Source organism: Scleropages formosus, chromosome 14 (assembly GCF_900964775.1).
Source record: "Scleropages formosus chromosome 14, fSclFor1.1, whole genome shotgun sequence".
NCBI lineage: Eukaryota > Metazoa > Chordata > Actinopteri > Osteoglossiformes > Osteoglossidae > Scleropages > Scleropages formosus.
The window spans coordinates 2,861,210-2,882,277 of record NC_041819.1 but is presented as its reverse complement, the minus strand read 5'-3'; the positions used below and the strand labels follow the sequence as shown (position 1 = coordinate 2,882,277).

The following is a 21,068-nucleotide window of genomic DNA, read 5'->3' as shown; positions in this document are numbered from 1 at the left end:
GCCACAGCGCAAAAACTATGGCACAGTGGTATTCAAATCAGTATCTCTCAGTCTAACTACCCCGGTGTGGTGTGGGACAGGACTATAATCCTCACATAGCGTAATGGGCAAAGTAGGTTCAGATACACTGATTCAGAGTACACAGAATTTTGCCTGACCAAGCCACTGTAATGCCCATTCTCCAGCAAACAAAACATGCTGGCATGACTTCCGATGTCCTGGACCTATGATGAAACAACACGGCTAAGTAGGTGGGATTTTGGGGCTTTGTGAACACGCCAACACCCCAAGACAAAAAGATCCGTGCAGTTTCCGTGTGGGAGTCCTGCACAGTATCGCTTTTAACCGTATTTATTTCCCTACATTGAAATTTACCCAAAATGGTATTGTTGTAATGAAACCTGCATGTTTGGTAATGTTTTTTTTTTACCCTCTAGTATAAGTATGAACATTTTGGTCAAAAACACATTTGTTTTGTCCTTCTTTTTAACTGTTCTCAACTCTTTTCTATAAACAATATATGCAGGAATGGATTTTATATGGGAGAAATTACTGCAAATTTAGTACCCCATCAGTAGGAAATACTGTTTTTCACTGCAACAATGTGTCATCTTGCTAATGGGCTCAGTTACGGTGGAACTTGACCCCCTTTTTAACCAAGTCTGTTTTTTTTTTTTTCTTTATTTCTATAGAAATAAAACGCTTTTCAGCAGCTCAAAGGATATTCCTTTTCCCTTTATACCTCTGAGACGGCACTATGCTCCGTCCACATTTCTGTCTGGCCGACTCTGATAGCGGTTGCTCTTCAGCACCCTATTGTTTGTGTTTTCTGGCCTTCTTCTTTTGCACAGAACTGAGAATTGGCCGTGATTCCGGTGATAAGATTAGGGAGTGGAACATTACATGCTTGTCATTTAAATCAATCAGTCAAAAAAAGTTCTTTGCTACAGCACAATTTCACATCCAACTATCACAAAGAGTCTCTCAGAATTTTGCCATGTGAAATTAAATAAGAAAAAAAAAACACAGTGCCAGAAGTTATAAGAAGTTATACTCTGGCCCCTTCCTGCTAGATAAGAGTGAACCTTGCATACAAATGCATTTTGCTTGCAAGGCAGACATTTCACTCATATAACATTTCTGTACAGAATAATCCACATGTTGAGGTGGGCAGCAGACAGGAAAAGACAACTGAAGTGTGCTGCTGCTTCCTGTGTGGTTGTGTAACGTGCGGTGCCATCCGTTGGGATGGCCTGGAGGTTGAAGGAATGCCATCGACCCTACGGACCCCGGCATTTTCCATTGTTTCCGTATTCCAGCCATGGAGCTTCTATCATGAAACAGCAGGTTAGAGTAGTGATGCATCATATCTGGTATCATTTCAGCGACAAACAGGAAGGATTACATCAGCCAGGGCATCTCGGAGGGTTTCTTCATTACCTCCTTCTGGGAATTTTGTTGGGGGGGCTGCAGGCTGCTGTTTGCTCGTGCTGCTGCACCACTGCCCCGCAACTCGCAGTGCGACATGTAGCCGTTGGCTGACAGGAGCATCTATCAAAGGAGCACACACCTCTCCGCCTTCAATGCCTCCTGGCTGGTTTACAGCCAAGCATGAGAGACAGCAGGGTTTGACGAAAACTGGGGCGCAAGCTGTGCCGTGGGGCGAGAGGGAAGAACACTGATACAAATAAAATGAGAACAGACTGGTGGCATAGATGAAGCCTGGGCAAGGGCCTCGGCGGAGATGAACTGTGGCAGCGCGAGGGAGGTGTGGGTGGCAGACCGTCGTGCGGCCAGAAAGGCTGTCTGCGGCCGCCACATGTGCGCAAAAATCAACAGGAGCTAAACCGGGGGATTTCGAGCAGACCTCGAGAACAAACAGCAGATGGGGCAAGTTGGAGTGGCGGTTTCTCTGCGCTGACGCTGACTGGCCGAGGTGTGAGTGGGAGTGGCGGACCGAGTGCCAAGGGACAGCAGCATTCAGACCGGTCCCCACTCCGGAGTGAGTCGTCACCATTCCTCTGGACGTGGATCTCATTTTTAAAATAATTCCAAGACGTGACCTTACTGCCGTATATCTATGCTCTCATATATAGTAATTTGTTTGCTATTAGAAGACACCTTATAGCTTTTAATTTTGCGAAGGCAATCCTTTCATGCAGAGTTACTGGAGGATGTGAAATTATACACAGTGATACATTTGTAAATAGGCAATTCTTGGCTGGAATTCTGTGAGTAAATATAGGTTTATTTTTTGACTGTTATTTGACTCACATTTTTAAAGGTACGGATACTCTGCATGGAAATTACAGCAGCCATTATCTCGAGGCAGTGTTGTCTGCAAGGTGAACAAAAGCTTGTTTGTCGAACCAAGATGATCAGGTTTAATTACTCTTCTTCACTCACGAAAAACACTCGGAGAGAAAGATAAGGCATAATTAAAGAGCAAAATAGCATGTGTATGTGTGCGGCAAAGGGAGCGGCCACAGCTCTGTAAGCTCGGCGGCAAACCCCTTGAGAACACATCCGATGTGTCAACGCTGAGATGGCCTTGTGGAGATGACACGCTTCTAATAAAAATGTGACAAAGCAGCAATAAGGAAGTCCAGATTTCCAACACATGGCGCGCACCTCCTGTTTCTAAAGCGTTCTCAGTGGCAGACCTGCCTCTGACTCACTGATCCGCCCGATTTTGTGCAGGAAAAGTGTCGCCCATGTGTCATTTCTCCATCTGCAGGCTTTTAAAAGGAATACCACCGAAAACGTTTGTCTGTCGCATAAAAGCCCCAGTGATAAGTACTAAAAAAGGTGTCTGAATCGTATCGGTCCTCTTTGGATCCCTGTCCTGATCATGTTTTTGTTGCTATGGAGATGTGCGGCATGTTACCTGCGGTGGCACGAAGACAGGCGGAACACTGGCCTGGCTGGTGTCCGCCGGTTCATCTGCGTAGACATCAGGCGACGGATGACAGCCCTGCGCCGCTCGCTCGGTGACCCACTGGGTCCAACCGCTGGGAAGAGCCACACAGAGCATCAAACGCCAACGCTCTTTCATGGCTCAAATCAAAAGATCTGACTCTGAAAATAGATTGCTTGTATCTTTTTGTCGCTTTCATCAGCTACTGGAGGTCTGGCTCTCAAGGGTACCGCCGCCGTGTCTGTCAAGCAATCTGTGATGTCGGGAATATTTACTTGTACAAACTTTTTTCCCTAAATATGTCTCTGCCACTTTGGCTTGTTGGGACTCTTGCGTGTATTTATTTAAGTTACCTGTTTGCGTGTTCGATACAGGATTATATGGGCAGCATGGTGGCACAGCAAGTAGTGCTGCTGTCTCACACTGCATGCGTGGCGTAAGAGGACATGGGTTTGATCCCCACTCAGTCTGTGTGGGGACTTTGCATGTTCTCCCTGTGTCTGTGTTGGTTTCCACTGAGTGCTCTGGTTTCCTCCCACAGTCCAAAGACAGGCTGTTCAGGTTCATCTATAGTGTGTGAGTGACAGAGAGAATGTGTTCCACTGATGTATGGATGAGTGACCCATTGTAAATAGTGTATCTAGCAGTGTAAGTCACCACGGTGAATAAGGTGTGTAGGCTGATAACGCTACATGGAGTTCATTGGGAGTCACTTTGGAGGAAAGTGTCTGCTAAATAAATAAATGTAAATCTAAACCTTCACAGCATCCATCCATTTTCGTTAATTGCTCGTCCTGGTCAGGGTTGTGGAGGTCCAGAGCCTATCCCGGAATCATTGGGCGCAAAGCCAAGGGGGGTAAACCCTGAACGGGAAGCCAGTCCTTATACAGCATTCCTGATCAAATGTCTGACTTTCTTTAATTTTGACTATTTGCAGTTACTGGAAATTGAGGGAAGTTCTATATAAAGTAATTAAAAAAAAAAAAAAACTTAAATTGTTTATTTTCTCACAAGTTAAGGCATAACGGTATGCCAGTGATTGGTTTCCAAAGCTTCTGTTTGCCTCCGTTTGATCTCAGAGGTATTAACTACAACCCACACAAAAACGCTCCTATTTGTGTACTGAAAAATGCAAACTGTCATCTGTTGACCCAGCCCTAATACCATTTTAAACACTGGGACCTTAAAGAAAAGAATGACGTAAGAAAGAAAACATTCTGCGGTTTTGAATGTAGCTGTGAGACTTTTGGAGCTTGTGAGGCTTCAGTACCTTAGACGTTTCCAAGATTTATGTCACTCATTAGCCAAGAAATGGTGCTTTTTCAAGACTAACATAAGCTGTTGAGTGTAACGGTTTTCGGGGGTCCTTTTTGTGTTTTTTTTTCTTTTTACATTTTTATGTTTTTGACATATATTTTTTGACATTTTTCATGTCTGAAACATGAAATGTTATCTGTATGTGACACTGAAGGTAAGTTCTGCTAAGTGTCTCCTTCCTCACTTCTGTCATACACTAAATTCTCATCTCTACCATGTGCCTCAGGGGACCTGAAGCATCTTAAAGTCTCTTTCAGGCATTTGGCGGATATTTTCGGTGGTGGTCTCTGTATGGTGATTAATTGGTAATCATGAATCTTTGGGCCAGTGGAAGCAGTACAATTTGTGGTATTACATGTAGACACAAGTACAAATGAATCGCCTTGTATAGTCGGTATTTCAAATCAAAATCAAAGATGGATGGATGGATGGAAGGAAATTCCATTACTTCTTAACTGCAGTGCACATCATTTATGATAAATAAGTTTGTTGCGCATATGAACCCTAGCAATATGGAATGAAATGGTGACAATGGCTGCAGTGCAGCCGATGCACTGTTCTCATAGCCATAAATACACAGCTGGTTCTGTCTTAATCATGTTTACTGCTGCAGAGGTTCACACTACAGCTGTTTACAGCAATTAGAAAGTCCTTCGCATTTCCCGCAGGTACCTCACACTCTCCTTCACCTCCCCAGACACACACACTCGAACGCATGTACGTACACACATACAAACACTCACACACCAGGTCACCAGGGATGCAGGAACAGGGATGTGAAGTAAAACTAATCAGGCTACATCACTGCTTGAAAACTTCAGCAATACCATCAGCACTATAGAAAATGTCTTGTGTGTGTCGCCCTTGTTGAATACACTCTTAGCAAAGAGTTAGTTTACTTCTTTATTTTAGATCTGTCATTATTACCTTTACAAGTCGCCACAGTTGGTAACTTATGAATTGGTGGAACTGTAGCCATGGGGCTAAATCAATGCAAAATAACAGCATTGATCCTTTGAAGCAGCGTGATCTGGCAGCGGTCTGAGGTGCACGCCGGTTCTACCGACCCAACGGTAAACGGAAGGTACTAGTTGCATGAGCAGAGGCAGGATGGCGGCTAGGATGCGTTGTGCTGTTGGCACGTTTGGATCTCCGTGGAAGACAATCCTGAAGTCCATTAGTGCAGAATGTGGCGGGCACCGTGCCCATCTCCGCCAAAGCAAGAGTGATGAGAAGGAATGGGCTGTGTTGTGAAATGATGTCACTCCAGGGAGACGGGAAGAGAACAGACTCCCAGCGCAGTTAGAAACCACACACCGTTTCATTGGCTTGGCTCACATTACCTGTGCAGAACTCTAATTTCAGAGAAGCGTGGAGCGTAAATGTTCATTATTCACTTCCTTACTGAAGAAACCTCTGAACTGGCAGTGGTGAGCCACCGTGGTGAGTGCAGTTCTCTCTTTGTCATCAGCCGCCCAACACGAGACTGCGAATACAGAACCGCTACGCTTCCTTCCAAGCTGTCTCTTTGGGAAGCCAGTAAAATTACCACGTTCATGTAAGGCTACTTTAACGCCTTTTGAATTTCAGCGGGACTATGACAGTTTAATGGCCGTTATTGCAACAGCTGATTAAGGCCTCCCTGTAGGGTATGTCCACAGAAGGGGCTGGTGGGAGAAAGTGCTGGCAGAATACAGAGCCCATTTCTCTTCAGGAGATTAGATTCCGAGAGCACCTTCCTTTAGCTCGGCCTGGGGGTCGCCTTGGGGCCATTCAGAGTGGCGGATCACCCAGAGGGGGCCTGGTGTGCAGGATCACCCACAGGACCTGTGGGATGGTGTCCAGTCCACAGGTCGGCTCCCAGCCCGGCGCACAGGCGGACACCTGCTGCCGAGCCCATTAATACATTCTAATGCCGATGGCTCCTGTTGTCAATGGCGACACGTGGAGCTCCAGCATCACAATGCATGAGAACGTCCTGTTGTATCACTATCCCCACCGTCTGTCTCCAGTGGTTACAGTACAATCCCCGAACTACCTTATTCTTATCAAGGTTTTCTTTTTTTAATCAATGTTTTTTTTTTCTTTTTTAATTTTTAACAATCCATTTTGTATCTTTATCAATTTATAATTTTTCAGTTTTCTTTTTTTGTTTTTTGATATTCTTATTTGTACAGGTTTCCTTCCAGCGGAACTCCTCTTTCCACTTTGGAATGGTACTTCAAATGTTAATAATACACAACTGACCATCTCTTGCTAGGCCTATTACCTTTTCCATTTTTTTCATATTCTCATGCCGCTTCTGAAGTCTCGGGTTCTAATGAATTCCTGCTATAAAAAAGATGAAGCTGAGAGCAGAAAAACAAGTGGAATTATGCATTCTTCCATTGTGTAGAAGTATTGGTAGCATGTATGCCTAAGTCCATAAATACTTTATATTGGACTCAGAAATGTGTGTATGGATTTATCCATGTACTCACCAAAGTGCAGCTACTTCTCTCCTTCCAGCAGTGGCCTAGTGCCACCTATTGGCCAGATGATCCATGGTGCTAACTGGAGTAACGTCACACATCACACATGTGGATCGTGCTATTGTTTTTTGCATTCTCTGAGATATTCCACAAAAAAATTTAGTGAAAAGTAAATGTCAGAACATTATTTAACCTGAGCTGCCTGTGACAGAAAGAGTGGATCTACTGCATCCCTTAGTGTGTCGTTGCTGCACGAAATCTCCTCATTCAGGATGTGATTGGAATTTTAAAGGACCAGAGGTCCTCACACATTTTCCCATACATGTACAGAGCAGGTGACGAAAGTCATCTCCATCTCCGGAGGTGAATGATCCCAGAGATTTTGCAAGGCAGTGGTGCTTCAACCACTGCAGTGTCCCAAAATTGCTGGAATACACCAGGTTCAAGTGATCAGAGTTACTTGATTTTTCTAGCTGCACAGAATTGAATGTTCTGAGATGACTGCAGATGGGTTTCTGTTCCATGTGCAGCCAGTAGCCCAGTGTGATCAGCCTACGAGTCACGTCGCGACGCACCCGTCACGCTTCCCCCAGTCTGCATTCGGCTTGTCCGTCAGGTCCAGGAGTCTGAGAGCCTTGCTGTGCGGCACCAGGCTCGTGACCCGGCTTTGGCCCCCATGTGATGGGATTACCACATCAAAAGGCTCCGACGTGGCCCCTAACTGGGACATCCGAACCCCTCCTGCTCGGCCCCTGCCTTGAGTATCCTGCAGAGCGCCACTCATTCACTCTTCAGGGTGCCACAGTAGTGAGCAGAGCCTTAACTGCTGGATCGCTGGACCCAGATCAGTGTGAGCTCCCAGAAAGGGGAGCAGTAGTCTAGTCGTAACACCTTATTAAACGAGCCCTTCCCTACAATAATCATACAGCATCATACCGAAAACATCAGGCACACAGCACTGGAAGATGGTAATTTGGTTATGAGACGGCTCATAATTTCATGTTGTTCAGATTTTTTTTTATATATAAACCCCCACCATGTAGCAAGAGCTACAGTTCTGATCTTTCTGTTATTTAAATGTCTGGTTTACTTGAGGTTTCTGTTTTTCACATTTGAGCTCAGCTTTCGATAGCAAGTCGCTCTCTCTTTTCTGCACCACTTTTTTCTTGTTTTTTTTTTTTTTTTTCTTTCCATCAAGGCTCACACCTTACTCTCACCTCAAATGCTGCTACCTCAAGGCTGTGCAGCATCATGCAGTGTTGATTACCAATGACAGTGTCATTCTGGGTCGACCTGGAGAGCCCCAGTTCAGGTTGTGTTACACTTCAACCTCGTGACCTATTCCAGAAGAAGAAACTAAAGTTCTTGATTTAGGGAATATTAATGATCTATGTATGAGAAGCCTGATATTTCTGTTTTAATGTAACACGCAAAGATGATTATGCATGATTATAAATGCAAGAAAAAAAATGTTGTGTATGCTAAAGGCTTCAGCAGTTGTGTCAGGGGATGGTTTCAAAGGGGGCAAATTGTTAAAACAGCTGTTCAAACAACATGGTATGAAATCATTCATTAGTAAATATCTGTAATTATCAGTAATTCACAGGTGACTTCATACAGAAATGGGTCATTTACAGGATTTATCTGAGTCTGGACTGGGGACCAGTCCAGGAGTTTTGAACCTTCTGGATCTAAACCGGGGGTGCGGTGGCGCAGTGGGTTGGACCACAGTCCTGCTCTCTGGTGGGTCTGGGGTTCAAGTCCCGCTTGGGGTGCCTTGCGACGGACTGGCGTCCCGTCCTGGGTGTGTCCCCTCCCCCTCCGGCCTTACGCCCTGTGTTGCCGGGTAGGCTCCGGTTCCCCGTGACCCCCTATGGGACAAGCGGTTCTGAAAATGTGTGTGTGTGTGGATCTAAACCAGCAAACCCCTTGCCATCCCAGTTTCTTGTGTTTTTGACCACACGCGGTTGAAACATAAATTAAAAAGGCTTCAGACTCCATCATACAAAGGCACAGGACAAGTCTCACGAAACGGAACCCTGGACCGGTCTTGCTCATCTCGGCTCCAGACTTGTCTTGCTGAACTGAACCCAGGACTAGACTCACTCCTCTGAGCCCTTGACAAGTTTCCCAAAAATGAGTTCTGGAAAAATCTCACTGAACCAAAACCTAGACGTTTCACTGATCCGAGCCCCGGTCTGGTCCCACCGAACCTAACGTTGCACCGCTATGCTCAGCCAAACTCTGGACTGGTCCTGCTGAACTGGACCCGTGACCACACTTACTCATCTAAACACTGGACCAGTCTCACTGAATCGAACCTTGGACAAGTCTTAGTGAACCAAACCATGTACCTGTCTCACTGAACTGAAACAAATCACCAAGACAAGTGCTTGTCTGTCCAGGGCCCATGACTGCGGTACAAGCGGTGTCCATTACCACTGTTGGCATCTGGCGGCCACAGTAAGTTGCCTCTAATCTGACGGCACGATCTGGTGTGTTACGGATCGCTAGCAGGAAGCTCGCTGGCTGGCTCCTCGCTGATCAACATCAATCTGTCTTGCGCCTGATTAATATCAATTAACGCTACAAGTGAAATTCAATGATAAACAAACAGGGCTGCAGTGTGAAGGGATGACTTCTCTGACAGCTGTTTTTGCAGAATGAATTCATCATCCCGATCTTCCTTATCAGATGAAGTGTATCCGAGCAACAAGGACACAGTGTGATCAGAGCATTACATCTTCAGAGCGTGCGCATCGTACGCTTGCGGTAAACCCAGCAGCACTATTAATCTCAGTTTCCATTGCGCAATATTGTCTTCCTGCAGATTCATTCTGAGATAGTCCTTCACAATCAGTTTTTTTTTTCTTCTTTTTCTTTGTTTCTCTCTTCAGGTTGTCAATGTCACGCTGTTTACTTTGTATTTGAGAGTTTTATCACACGTGAAGTAAAATGTTTTTAGATGTTTGCGCTGATGACCTAGAAAAGAAAAATATGATTAAAATATCATGTGACTTTTCAGATAAAAGTTGTATTGCTGTCAAAGAAAAGTTGTGACAATAAATTTCTTACTACCAGAGATCTGGATTTTACACAGTTTACATTATTTCTGTTTGGATTTTAGAGAAATGTTTATATATATTTTATTTTTTTGACAGGAATACTATTCAAATACAGTATAACAAATTAATCTTATAATTAATACATACATATAAATAATAAAAGAATGGATAAAGTTGCATCTTCATTAACATCTTTTCTAATATTCTTCTGGTTCTAAATTAATTGAGAGTATGCCGTGAATGATCAATAAGCTTGTTTTCGGTTACCTGGTTCCTCAAGAACAGTTAATTAAGACTCTGTGAAAATCAATAGTTATAATGTGTACAGGAATTGTTGAAGGCAAAGAAATCTTTGAAAACAGGTGCCTGGGAAGGACATTGCATGTGAAATTAGAAAAAGGATTCATGTGACCAATGAGGGATTCGTTTTAAAAAAGCGTGAGTGCATCCTTCTTAAGGGACAGAAAACATTTGGTTGTTTAGAGCAACTGTGTCGAACTTATAGCTGTCCTTGTCTCCACACTTGAGTAATTGAATCCTGCTTAGCTAAGATGTTTATGCAATATTCATGAGTGTCTCTGCGAGCTCGGAGCAGGGTGGGAATTTGATCGTTCCTGCAGCCGCAATGTCAGCAGCTGCATCGAAATGCTAATTATGAGCACAAACTCTGCAGGCCCCGCATTGGCATCCCATGCATCCTTCGCTGCAGGTTCTGTGTCACGAGGGAGTCGAGGGTGTTCGTTTTCAATTAGCGATGCCTAGTTTGCGTGATCCAAACCAATGTGTCGTTTTGTGCTTCCTTTTGCCAGGTGGTGGACATTAAGGAGAAGCTGAAGCAGTCCAAGAAGTTCTGGTCCACACTTCCTGATGGTATCTGCAAGGAGGACAAGGTGATGGCCAGCACAGCCAATGAGGAGCAGTGCTGGAATGGGCACGCTAAGGGCAGGTAGGAGTTCCGCTGTGGCTCTACCAGCCATCTGCCATCACTTCATCACCCCAACTTGAAATCACAGTATTCTCTGAACATCACATTGCCTACATTTCACTGGAACGGCAAGCAGCGCAGTATGCCAGGCCAGTGCCTTGCAGGATATGGGTTCAAATTCCCGCTCTTGCTGTAGTCCCATTGAAAATTTTTCTGTAAGTAGCTTAGGGCAGTATACCTGACATTGTAAGTGGCTATGGACAAAGGCTTCAGCTCAATAACTGAATGAATAGAGGTTCCCGCTCATGCAGGAATGTGGACGGAGGTAGGAGAAGCCGAGGGACGCAGGCATCAGCCCTCTTAGGCTGTATCCTCAGTGTCTGCTTGTGTCTCTTTACGCCGTACTCTGAAAAATCCCTCCGCTGCGTTGCTTTTGCCTTCATCCCACCACAACAGCAGGAGGAAAAGAATCTTTTCTTGGCTGAAATTAAATGTGAAACAACTTCATTTCTCGAGAAGGCGATGGGAAAAAAAAAAAAAAGGAAGCAAATGATATGCATTCTCTCATCATTCCCCGGAGAGCACCGTACATGAAAGCCAAGCCAAACACGGGGCTTCTCTCCCCAGGAGAGGAAATTTACTGTTTGTTTCATTTTTTTTTCCTCTCTTCTAACACACATCACAGACTAAGGCTAATTGCATTATCAGCGAAAAATATTGGACAAATGAGTTTAAATGCTGCTGTAACCCATAAGGGACAGCCAAATTGCTGTGATTACATTTCCAAATCCATTATTTAATATTTTGGAGAAATAATATTTAGAGTACTGCATATTTATGAGTGAGATTATGAAATCTGAATCAGTGGCCTCCACAAATTTCTTTTTGAGCAGGGAGAAATAGGTCTGTCTGTGTCAGCTAGATTTTTCTTCCTGAAACTCAGGAGATTTATGTTTTTTCCACTCTGCAGGACATGAGTTTTTAAGTTTATATGATGCAGTTGCGTGATGTTATTCAGAAAGGGTTCACATTTCTGAAAAAAGTCATCAGTATGATGAGAAATTGTTTTATTATTTTTAAATACCTCTCATTCAGTGTAATGAATTTTTAACAACAATACCAAAGATTGATTCAATAGGACATTTTTTTATTATTTGATTACTTTCTGATGCAGAATATCCAGGGACAAAAACCCGTCTCCATTTATACTTTTTGTAACTGGCCGTATACCGTGGTTGTGGTAGATGACTTTTAAGGAGTAGAGATCCTTGGATTTTCTCGTGTCATTTATTCAAACTGATCTTTCTTTGAGGTGAAGGACACTTTTCCACTCTGCAACACAAACACCTCCGTGTCCCAGCATCCCACAGATCAGAGAAATCCACAAAGGCAACGGCAAGCGCGGTCAGTGGTTTCTCTCGAACCCACAAAGAGAGATCAGGCAGGACGATATGAAAGGGAACGTTGGTTCCATTGTGGTCTGTCTCCCCACAGACCATGAAAAGGATGCACCTTGTCCTTGTAGCACAGAAGTAGTGATATCACTCATCTCCACTGCTTTATTTTTATGGATCTTTGTTTCCTGCTGTTAGTATGAAGCAGAAAGCCTGGTGGAATTATATTGCTCCCCTTTGCATTGGTCTTCGTGCAGTTTTAATGTCAGCAGATGGTGCAATAAAAGATCTTTTAATCTCAGCCGTGTTAGTTTAAGTCCCCCTGTCTTTGGTGTGAAAAGTAAGCATGTGTTTCAGTGGTAATTTCTTACTGGTATGGCAGGTATGGATATCCACGTTAGCATAATCCCCTCGTGAGTCATTATTTTTCCCGAGTGTTTTTTAGGGAATATAAACAAAGCTGAAAGGAAGCCAGAGGAATGTGCGTTGATATTGTTCATGATCGTCACACAGTTTGGCCAAGAGGGAGTAGAAAACTAAAAGAGTGGCATTAACCTTTGGCTGTGAAACACCTGAGTGGCCATAGGTGGAAGATGCTTCAAAACAGGGGTGTATGTCAGTGCATTTTAAGGAAAAATGCTCTGTGTGTGTACAAGACATGATGTATCATCCTCACCAAGAGGATTACATTAACACCTCACATTTACTCAGGTTTTCCACCCCGTAGGAAAAAATTAACTTTCCAGCAGTGCCCTAGAAAGGAGCTGTTACTGTGACACTTCACAGACCGCTGGGAGGTGATGACATACATATGAGGTCGCCGTGGAAACAGGAACCATATCCCTGCCCTGGTTGGAAAATAGGGAGTCTGGATTCAGGGAGGAAGTGTTTAAGTTCTTACCAGAGGGATCGATCAATTGTGGACTGGACCTCGCTCGCCATGAGATCATTCCTTTTACCCTTGTGACCCCAGACAAACCACAGTAATATAGTTATTTATTTACTCTTTTTTAAAGGATTGTATAGTATATAGTTTCACATGATTAGCTTTACTGACATGATGCGAGAAATCAAAGAGAAAAAGATCCGCAACTTATTATAAGAATATAGTTATGTTTCATACTTCTTGTACATATGAAAACGTGACACATGCATTTTTTGGAGAATGTCTTCATCAGCATACCCACATATTGTATAAACTAATACATATATATATATATATATATATATAATTCTGAGATCATTAAACAAGAAATGACAGAAATTATGTCATCCTTAATAGACCGGTAGTGTCAAATGGTAACACAAAATCGTGGAAGCAGCACAAGAGCCATGTCAAAAATGTCACAAATGATTGCACAATGCATAATGTTTGTACAATATGCAGGTATGCTGATGAAGGCATCCCGCCTAAATGTGGCCATCAAGAAATATGAGCTCGTGCGTCCTCTCCAATCTTTGCCTAAGAGATGTGAAAAAACTATTTACAAGCATCTCATTACTTTTTTAAAGACTGAAGAGCTGTCAACCCTGAAATGACAACCCTTTTTTTTTAAAGTGGAGCTCCTTGAGCATGAACATTGTTTATCATTTTATGTGTGAGAAAAAATGTGCCGTTAAGAGTAACAGAGATCCTTCCTTTTTATTAAATTCAAGTGGCTTTTGGCAGGACACCTCCAACACCACTATGTCATCCACCATTCAACGTGCAGGATTTTACAGACAGCTTAATAAGAGCTCACTGTCTTTCTGTTTATAAAGGAGCAGTTTATAGCTAAATTTGACAGTCTGTGGAATGTTTATTAAATTTGTTTTGTTAACATTCAGTCATTTTTGTCCTTCAGCAAAGCATAGCATGAGAGCTGATCTTTCGTTGTGGTTTAAGGCTACATTTTTTTCCGTTTTCTGTGAGGAAGAAACGGACCTTGCAGCTTTTGGTTGCATGCTTGTAATTCTCCAGGTACCTTTCATTTCTAAATGACTGCATGAGAGAAGATATTTAACTGCAAACCCAGTTAAACATACACACACACACACACACACACACACACACACACACACACACACACACACACACACACACACACACACACACATTTTCAGAACCGCTCATCCCATACGGGGTCACGGGGAACCAGAGCCTACCCGGTAACACAGGGCGTAAGGCCGGAGGGGGAGGGGACACACCCAGGACAGGACGCCAGTCCGTCGCAAGGCACCCCCAGCGGGACTCAAACCCCAGACCCACTGGAGAGCAGGACCGTGATCCAACCCACTGCGCCACCGCACCCCTACCCAGTTAAACAGCTTTTCCTAAGTGTGTCATTGGCATGAACTTTTTATTCTGTACAGATACTTCCCAGAAGTGTCAAAAGACGGTTTGGCCAACCAAATGAACAACCCTGAGGTGGAGGTGGACATCACCCGGCCAGATACGTTCATCCGGCAGCAAATCATGGCTCTGAGAGTGATGACCAACAAGCTGAAGAACGCCTACAATGGCAACGACATCTACTTCCAGGATTCCAGTGAGTGATCCTTCCAGAACGTCGCATACACCTCAGTGTAGTTCAGCTAGTGCCTATTATAGCTGAGATACACTGTGGTAAAAAGGCTGGGCAAAGGGGAAGATATGAGTTTGCTTTTAAATGAGCTTTTTATCATAGCCTACATAATTACATTTTTTCTGTCTTTTTCGCTAACTGCTGAAATTGCATTGCATCGATATATCTGTAATTAGTCTAATAAATATTCATCAAGAACATATAATTAGCACACACAGAGACCTGTAACTATGTAATCAAAATTTGTTAACAGATAAACCAATTAGATATGTAACATTTCATAAAAACAGAATGTAAGGAGTTTAAGGACAGCATGTGAGGTTTAAAAACGATAAAAAAAAAAATAATTATACCTTTCCTAATTAAAAAGGACACATTTAATTCCACAGCATATGAATCATCTTCGGCAGACACAACAGAAATGTACCTGCGGTGACAAACATTGAACACATCTTTAGTTCGCAGGTTCTTGTATGAAAGTGTACTGTAGCTCTCGAACCCAAAGTGAATCTCTCTGATTCTGATTCAGTTGGTGAATGAATATATACATACCTTTTGTAACAATGGGGGAAAAGAGTGAAAAGCCACGGACAGGGAAAGTGCAAAGCAATATGTATTTAGGATGAAGTGCATATCTCAAATTTGCACTCCTTATTTCTGTGGCAAAACTCTGCCATTGGTTTGGTGTGTTATAAGGAATAATTTCTGTGTTTAATATTCATGAATTCTGACACATTTACAATATGCTTAAAGCTGAATAACCTTTATGCATTACATTTTACCGGATTCTGAAGAACATGCCGTTATGCCGTCAAATTTTACATTATTCAGAATGTGACAGCATTCAAAGTCGGTTGCTGTCCGCGTTCCTACAAGAAAAATCATTTTGTTCGCTCTTCAGCACAGCTGATACACACAATGCGCCACAATGAAACACTTAAGATTTGATTAAGTGCAAGTTCCATTCAGGTTACTGCTGAATGACTTTTAGACTTACCCCCCCTAAGAAATTCAACTTTCTACTCTCATATCCAGGGAGATCTGGAAGTAGCGGTCCTCGTAAGAAATTCGGCATGAGGTGCATTACAGTCTGGCTCTTTTATTTTAGTGTTCTGAAATAAGATCAGTTGTGTCGCTGTGAATCTTCCGGTCACTCTGTCTCACAGATTTGCTATTTTCATCATAAAGGCAGTAAATACCAGTCATTGCATTCTGACACCATGTGCATGTGCTGTGTAATAGCTGCAGGTTACAATAAGGAAAGTGAAAATGACATTTTGCACTGTCTTCAGAGTGATGTGCTTCCTTCGTTTATTGGGTTGCCTCAGGCTGCCCAGTTCCGAATGTCTCATAGGCAGTAAATGTTGAGAGCGGCTGTGGATGGTTATGGAGCCAGTGCAGCTGACCGGATGGCAGCTATAACACAGCACACTGATGCTGAGTGCCTACAAGGTGTCAGACAGCACTGCGGTGCTGAGAAAATGGTAACTGTAAAGCAGCACGCTGAAAGTGAACGGGTGGCCGCTGTAGCGGACCATACCGAAGCTGAGTCGATAACAGTTCTAATGGACTGTACAGAAGCTGAGTCAAATTGAGCAGTAATGCAGTACACTTAAGCTGAGTGGCTGGCACCTGTAATGCAACATGCTGAAGCTGAATGGATGGCAGTTATGTTGCGATATATTGACGCTGAGTAGGTGGCACCTCTGATTCAGCATACAGCAGCTATGCTGAGTGGAGGACATCTCTAATACACTCTTCTCCAACTAACAAAACCAACACGTTCCTCAAAATCCTGTTATAAAGTGGATTCTCATAACTCTAAGATGTAATTACAGGTGGTCCCTGACTTAAGATGGTTTGACTTACGACTTTTTCGATTTTACGATGGTGAGCTGGCGATTGATATTCAGTATAAACCGTACTTCGAACTTTGAATTTTGATTTTTTCCTGGGTAAGCGATATGCGGTGTGATACTCTCTCGCGATGCTGGGCAGCGGCAGCAATCCGCATCTCCCAGTCTGTCACGCAGAGGTGTGTATTAGGTGTATTAAATGCATTTTCGACTTACAATATTTTCGACTTACGATGGGTTTTGTAACAGGGACCACCTGTACTATTATTTTTAATTGCAAAAATGTTTTTATGGTTTCCTGAACCCCCAAACTGACATCCATTTTTGCTGAATTATTACCAAATCCCAACAAAATGGACGCAATCATTTGAATTGTTAGCATTACTTTGCAGAAAATAAGAAAGCACTTTTCTCTCTACTACTGGATGGCTGCCTACCTGTGCTCTTTCAGCTCTTTCTGTTCTGTAGCGCATGCTTAACAAAGTGCAGGTTTTCTTCAGGTACCCCACATTCCTAACACAGTCCAAAGATTTGGTGCTTCAGGAGGATTTGTGACTCTACATTGATTTGTGTGTGTGTGTGTGTGTGTGTGTGTATTTAATTGCTTTGCTGCTGACACTGCACAAAAAGCCAAAAAAACGTGTCTAACCCTGTTACCACATAAACCTTATAAGTTCTGCTACAGTAAATTTGTGCTTACACAACATAAATAAAGCATATAATACTAAACATGTTTATAAAAAATATATTGTCATGGCTTGTTATTAACAAATTAATAGTATTAACTATTTTAAAAAAGTAAAAACACCAATAGACATTGAATCAATACTTGTAAAATATCGCCCTCACATAAATCTCTCTGTTTCCCTGTGTTTCTGTATCTTTCCTTCAGGTGCTCCAGGTTCTTTGTACAGCTGAAATACATGTTTCTGGTGAATTGGCAACTCTCTGTTGCTCATTGTGTGTTACTGTGTGAGTGTGTTACATTGCTGTGATCCTTAAATGGGTAAATGATGGTGAAGGGCAGGGGTGTGGTGGTGCAGTGGGTTGGACCACAGTACTGCTTTCCGGTGGGTCTGGGGTTCGAGTCCCGCTGGGGGTGCCTTGCGACGGACTGGCATCCCGTCCTGGGTGTGTCCTCTGGCCTTACGCCTTGTGTTACTGGGTAGGCTCTGGTTCCCTGCGATCCTGTATGGGACAAGCGGTTTTGAAAATGTGTGTGATTGGGAGGTGAGTGGCGTATAAACCTTTGCAGGTCACTTTGGGTAAAGGTGTCAGCTAAATGCTCGTTAGTAATCATTCTAAGTCACTTTTATTATTATTATTATTATTATCAACATTAATACAGGTAGATTACGCCACACTGCTCAGTTATTGGGAGGGCTGTGGAATCCAAATGCGGTCCTTGTAAATGCAGAGAGAGATGCCTTGTAAGATGACATAAGGGTATGAAATGAAACCCCTCTCAAATGTGAGTGAACGGAGTGTATCTCAGAGGTAGCCTGTATAGTTCACTGAAGCTGGAGGAGGACGCCTTTAACGCAGCACATTAAAGCTGAGCAGATGACAGCTAAAATACTGGATGTTGAAGGTGAACGGGTGGAAGCTATAAGGTGTAACACTGAAGCTGAGCCAATGACGGCTGTAATGAAGGATGCTGAAGATGAATGGATGATACATGTAATGTATGAGACTGAAGCTGAGCGGGTGACGGCTGTAATGCACTAGAGGTACACGAATTCTGCCGCTGATGAGCCACCTTGTTCGTTCTGCAGGTGACGAGGGCAGCGGCTCTGGCAGCGGAAGCGGCTGTACCGAAGCGTGTGTCACCGAGTTCGACTTTGTCAGCACGGAGGCTCCGATTGTAGGGGCGGACAGGAGCGCAGAACGAGCGATGGGAACCCGCACCGGGCCCTCCATCGCTCTGGTGGCAATCCTGGCCCTCACGGCCGTGGCCCTGCAGAGGAGATGGAGATAATGCAGGTGGAGGGCCGGCCTTGGACAGCAGGGATTCGCCGCTTCCCTCCCAGGGGCCAGGATGTCCATGGCCTCCCCAGCTAGAAGAACCGGTACAGGAGAGTCCAGCTGTACTTTCCCCTCCCCCACTCCCTCTCCCCCATAGAATGCCCATTGCACTCAGTGGCCAAAATTTCTTGCCCACCTTTCACCTTTTTGCAGAAGCGCTCTCCTGGACAGCTTGGTGTCTGAGATATCCTTGCGAGGAGGTAAAGAGATCTGAAGGAGAAAGAAACATGCCCTGAGGTCTGTTTTGTGTCCTCTTATCCTTCAACAAAAAATTAACAATAATAATAATAATAATAATAATAATAATAATAATAATAATACATGGGGGGGAAAAAACTTATTTTCCACTGTGAGAATACATAGGAAAGTCATAAGTAAGGTCTTCAGTGATATGAGCTCTCAGCTACTTTGCTGGCGGTGTGCGAGAAATGTAAAAAATGCAAAGACAAAAACAGTTTTATCCCTGAAACAAAAAAAAAATGATTCAGTTCTATTAATGTTTGCAGCAGCTGGACATTCTGCTGTTGTATTTTTCTAACTCTAGAGATAATGGTATCACATATATTTTGGATTGTAACAATAATTAAATGGTTTGTTTTTGGTGAGAGATAGCTCATATCTAAATAAGCTTTTACTAATGACTACTTTGTGTTCCTTTAAAAATTTATGATTTTTTTTTTTTTTTTGTCTTTGGTTAGTATATATATATATATATATTAAAAAAAAAAACTAAAAGTTGTCATTTCAGCAGCAATGGCTTAAGTAAGTGGAGGTAAAAAAAATGGTAAAATCCCAGTCGGTGTCAACGCTATCTTTCGTGGGTGGGCTTTAAAATGAGGCACAGATACGAACTAGTATTGTTTCCCGTAATGCACCCGTCCTGTGTTCTCCAGATGGAAGTGCTGGGCAGGGGGGGTTATGGGCAGGGTGACACTCTGAATTTTGCCTTGCCCCCCCCATCTTGTCCTTGTGCACAACTGAGCATGTTCCAAACAGTGGTTCATTATTGTGAATACCACAAACTTTTTAATGTGTATTTTTTTAAAAGAGGAAGAGTGCTGCTGAGCTCCGGAAGGCCCATGTCTGTTCACAGAGCAGAAGTGGAAAATGTATTTCTCACTTTTAGTCTGGTATTTTATCATCTATTTTTATAATCACAGATTTTAACTTATATCTATTAGCTCAGGGTTGACATGTCTGTAAACATGCAAGGTGTATTGTCAACCGTTTTTCGTTTCCGTTCGATTGCTTGATCGTTTGGTTGGTTGATTGATTGATCGACTGTGTGTTTTGTGTTGTTTTTTCTGTCTTTTTTTGTCTGTCTGTTTGCTTTTTTTGTTTGACAGTTTGCAGAGCTGTTTAATCCCTGGCTCTCTGTCCCGTATTTTACACGCGAGCGCAATTCAACAAGACATCAGTAGTACCAATTGTAGTGCTTCAGTGCAATTTCAAGAAATCAACCGCAAATACGAATCGGAAACCATCCAACTCTTGGAAGCACCTTTATAATCGTGTGGAACGAAAACAGACCTTTATAAACACACACAGGGGGCTGGACAAAGTAATGGAAACGGGTACGGCCACCTTTTGCCTTCGGAACAGCTTCGGTCCCTTTCGGAGCGCTGTCGTACGAGTCCTGAACTGCGTGTACTGGGATGTCGCGCCATACCTCAAGGAGAAAAGCCTCCAGCTCTTTGATGCATGAGGGAGGCAGAAATCTACTTTGCAGCCAGCGCTCCAGTACTTCCCATAAAGGTTCGGTGGTTTCAGATGTGGTGACCGCAGAGGCTGTTGGAGGTGTTCCGCTTTGTCCTGGTGTTCATGACACTGCTCTTCAATTTGTTTCACCACGTGCATGAGAGCATTATTGTCCTCGAAATGGGAACATCAAGAGGCAACAGTGTTTGCACCACAGGGTGCACCTGGTCTTGTGAAATGGTCTCATATCCCTTGGCTGTTATACAGTCATGCAGCGCAATCATCAGACCTAATGACTCTTATGAAATTGTTACCTATACTGTTACTAATCCCCTACACCGCTTGCCAGCTGGCAATCAACGCTGCAGCTTTATCCAAACATAAACCTATCTGGATGTAGGAAATAGCATGGAAGACAGTATGATACTTTTTCCCATTGCTCTGGGGTGCAGGTTTTGCGCTCCTTACACCAGATAATGCTATTCTGTGCATTGGCCTCGAACACAAGCAGTTTGTAAATGATAACTCCGCCATAAATTCCAGCCCTGCGAATGTCACTTACATGCAGTTTTTGTTGAGACTGGGGCACGGAGTTTCCAGTTCAACTATCTGGTCATTTTTGAGGCTGTAATTTTGTGAATTCAGCAGCCATCCTGTGGAGCGTCCCTCTATCCCTCTCACTGAGCCTGGATGGCCAACCGTTATTGCCCTCTGCTAATGCAGTTTATCTACGGTACTTTTTGACACTATTCCCCTTAACACATTAAATCATTTAGCAGTTTTTATGAGCAATGCACCTGTAGTTCCAGCACCGACAATTTGGCGTCTTTGGAACT

At 43.4% G+C, this 21,068-nt stretch overlaps 1 protein-coding gene across 1 annotated transcript in view; it reads left to right on the top strand.

Annotated features, from left to right (window-relative positions):
- Nucleotides 1–18,856, top strand: part of LOC108942524 (glypican-6-like) — a 198,586-nt gene extending 179,730 nt beyond the window's left edge. Inside the window, exons 7-9 of the mRNA XM_018765937.2 lie at nt 10,580–10,716; nt 14,442–14,617; nt 18,285–18,856. Coding sequence (XP_018621453.2) covers nt 10,580–10,716; nt 14,442–14,617; nt 18,285–18,487 — 516 coding nt within the window. The 3' untranslated portion in view covers nt 18,488–18,856. The remainder of the gene's footprint in view (nt 1–10,579; nt 10,717–14,441; nt 14,618–18,284) is intronic.
- The last annotated feature ends 2,212 nt before the right edge of the window (nt 18,857–21,068 follow it).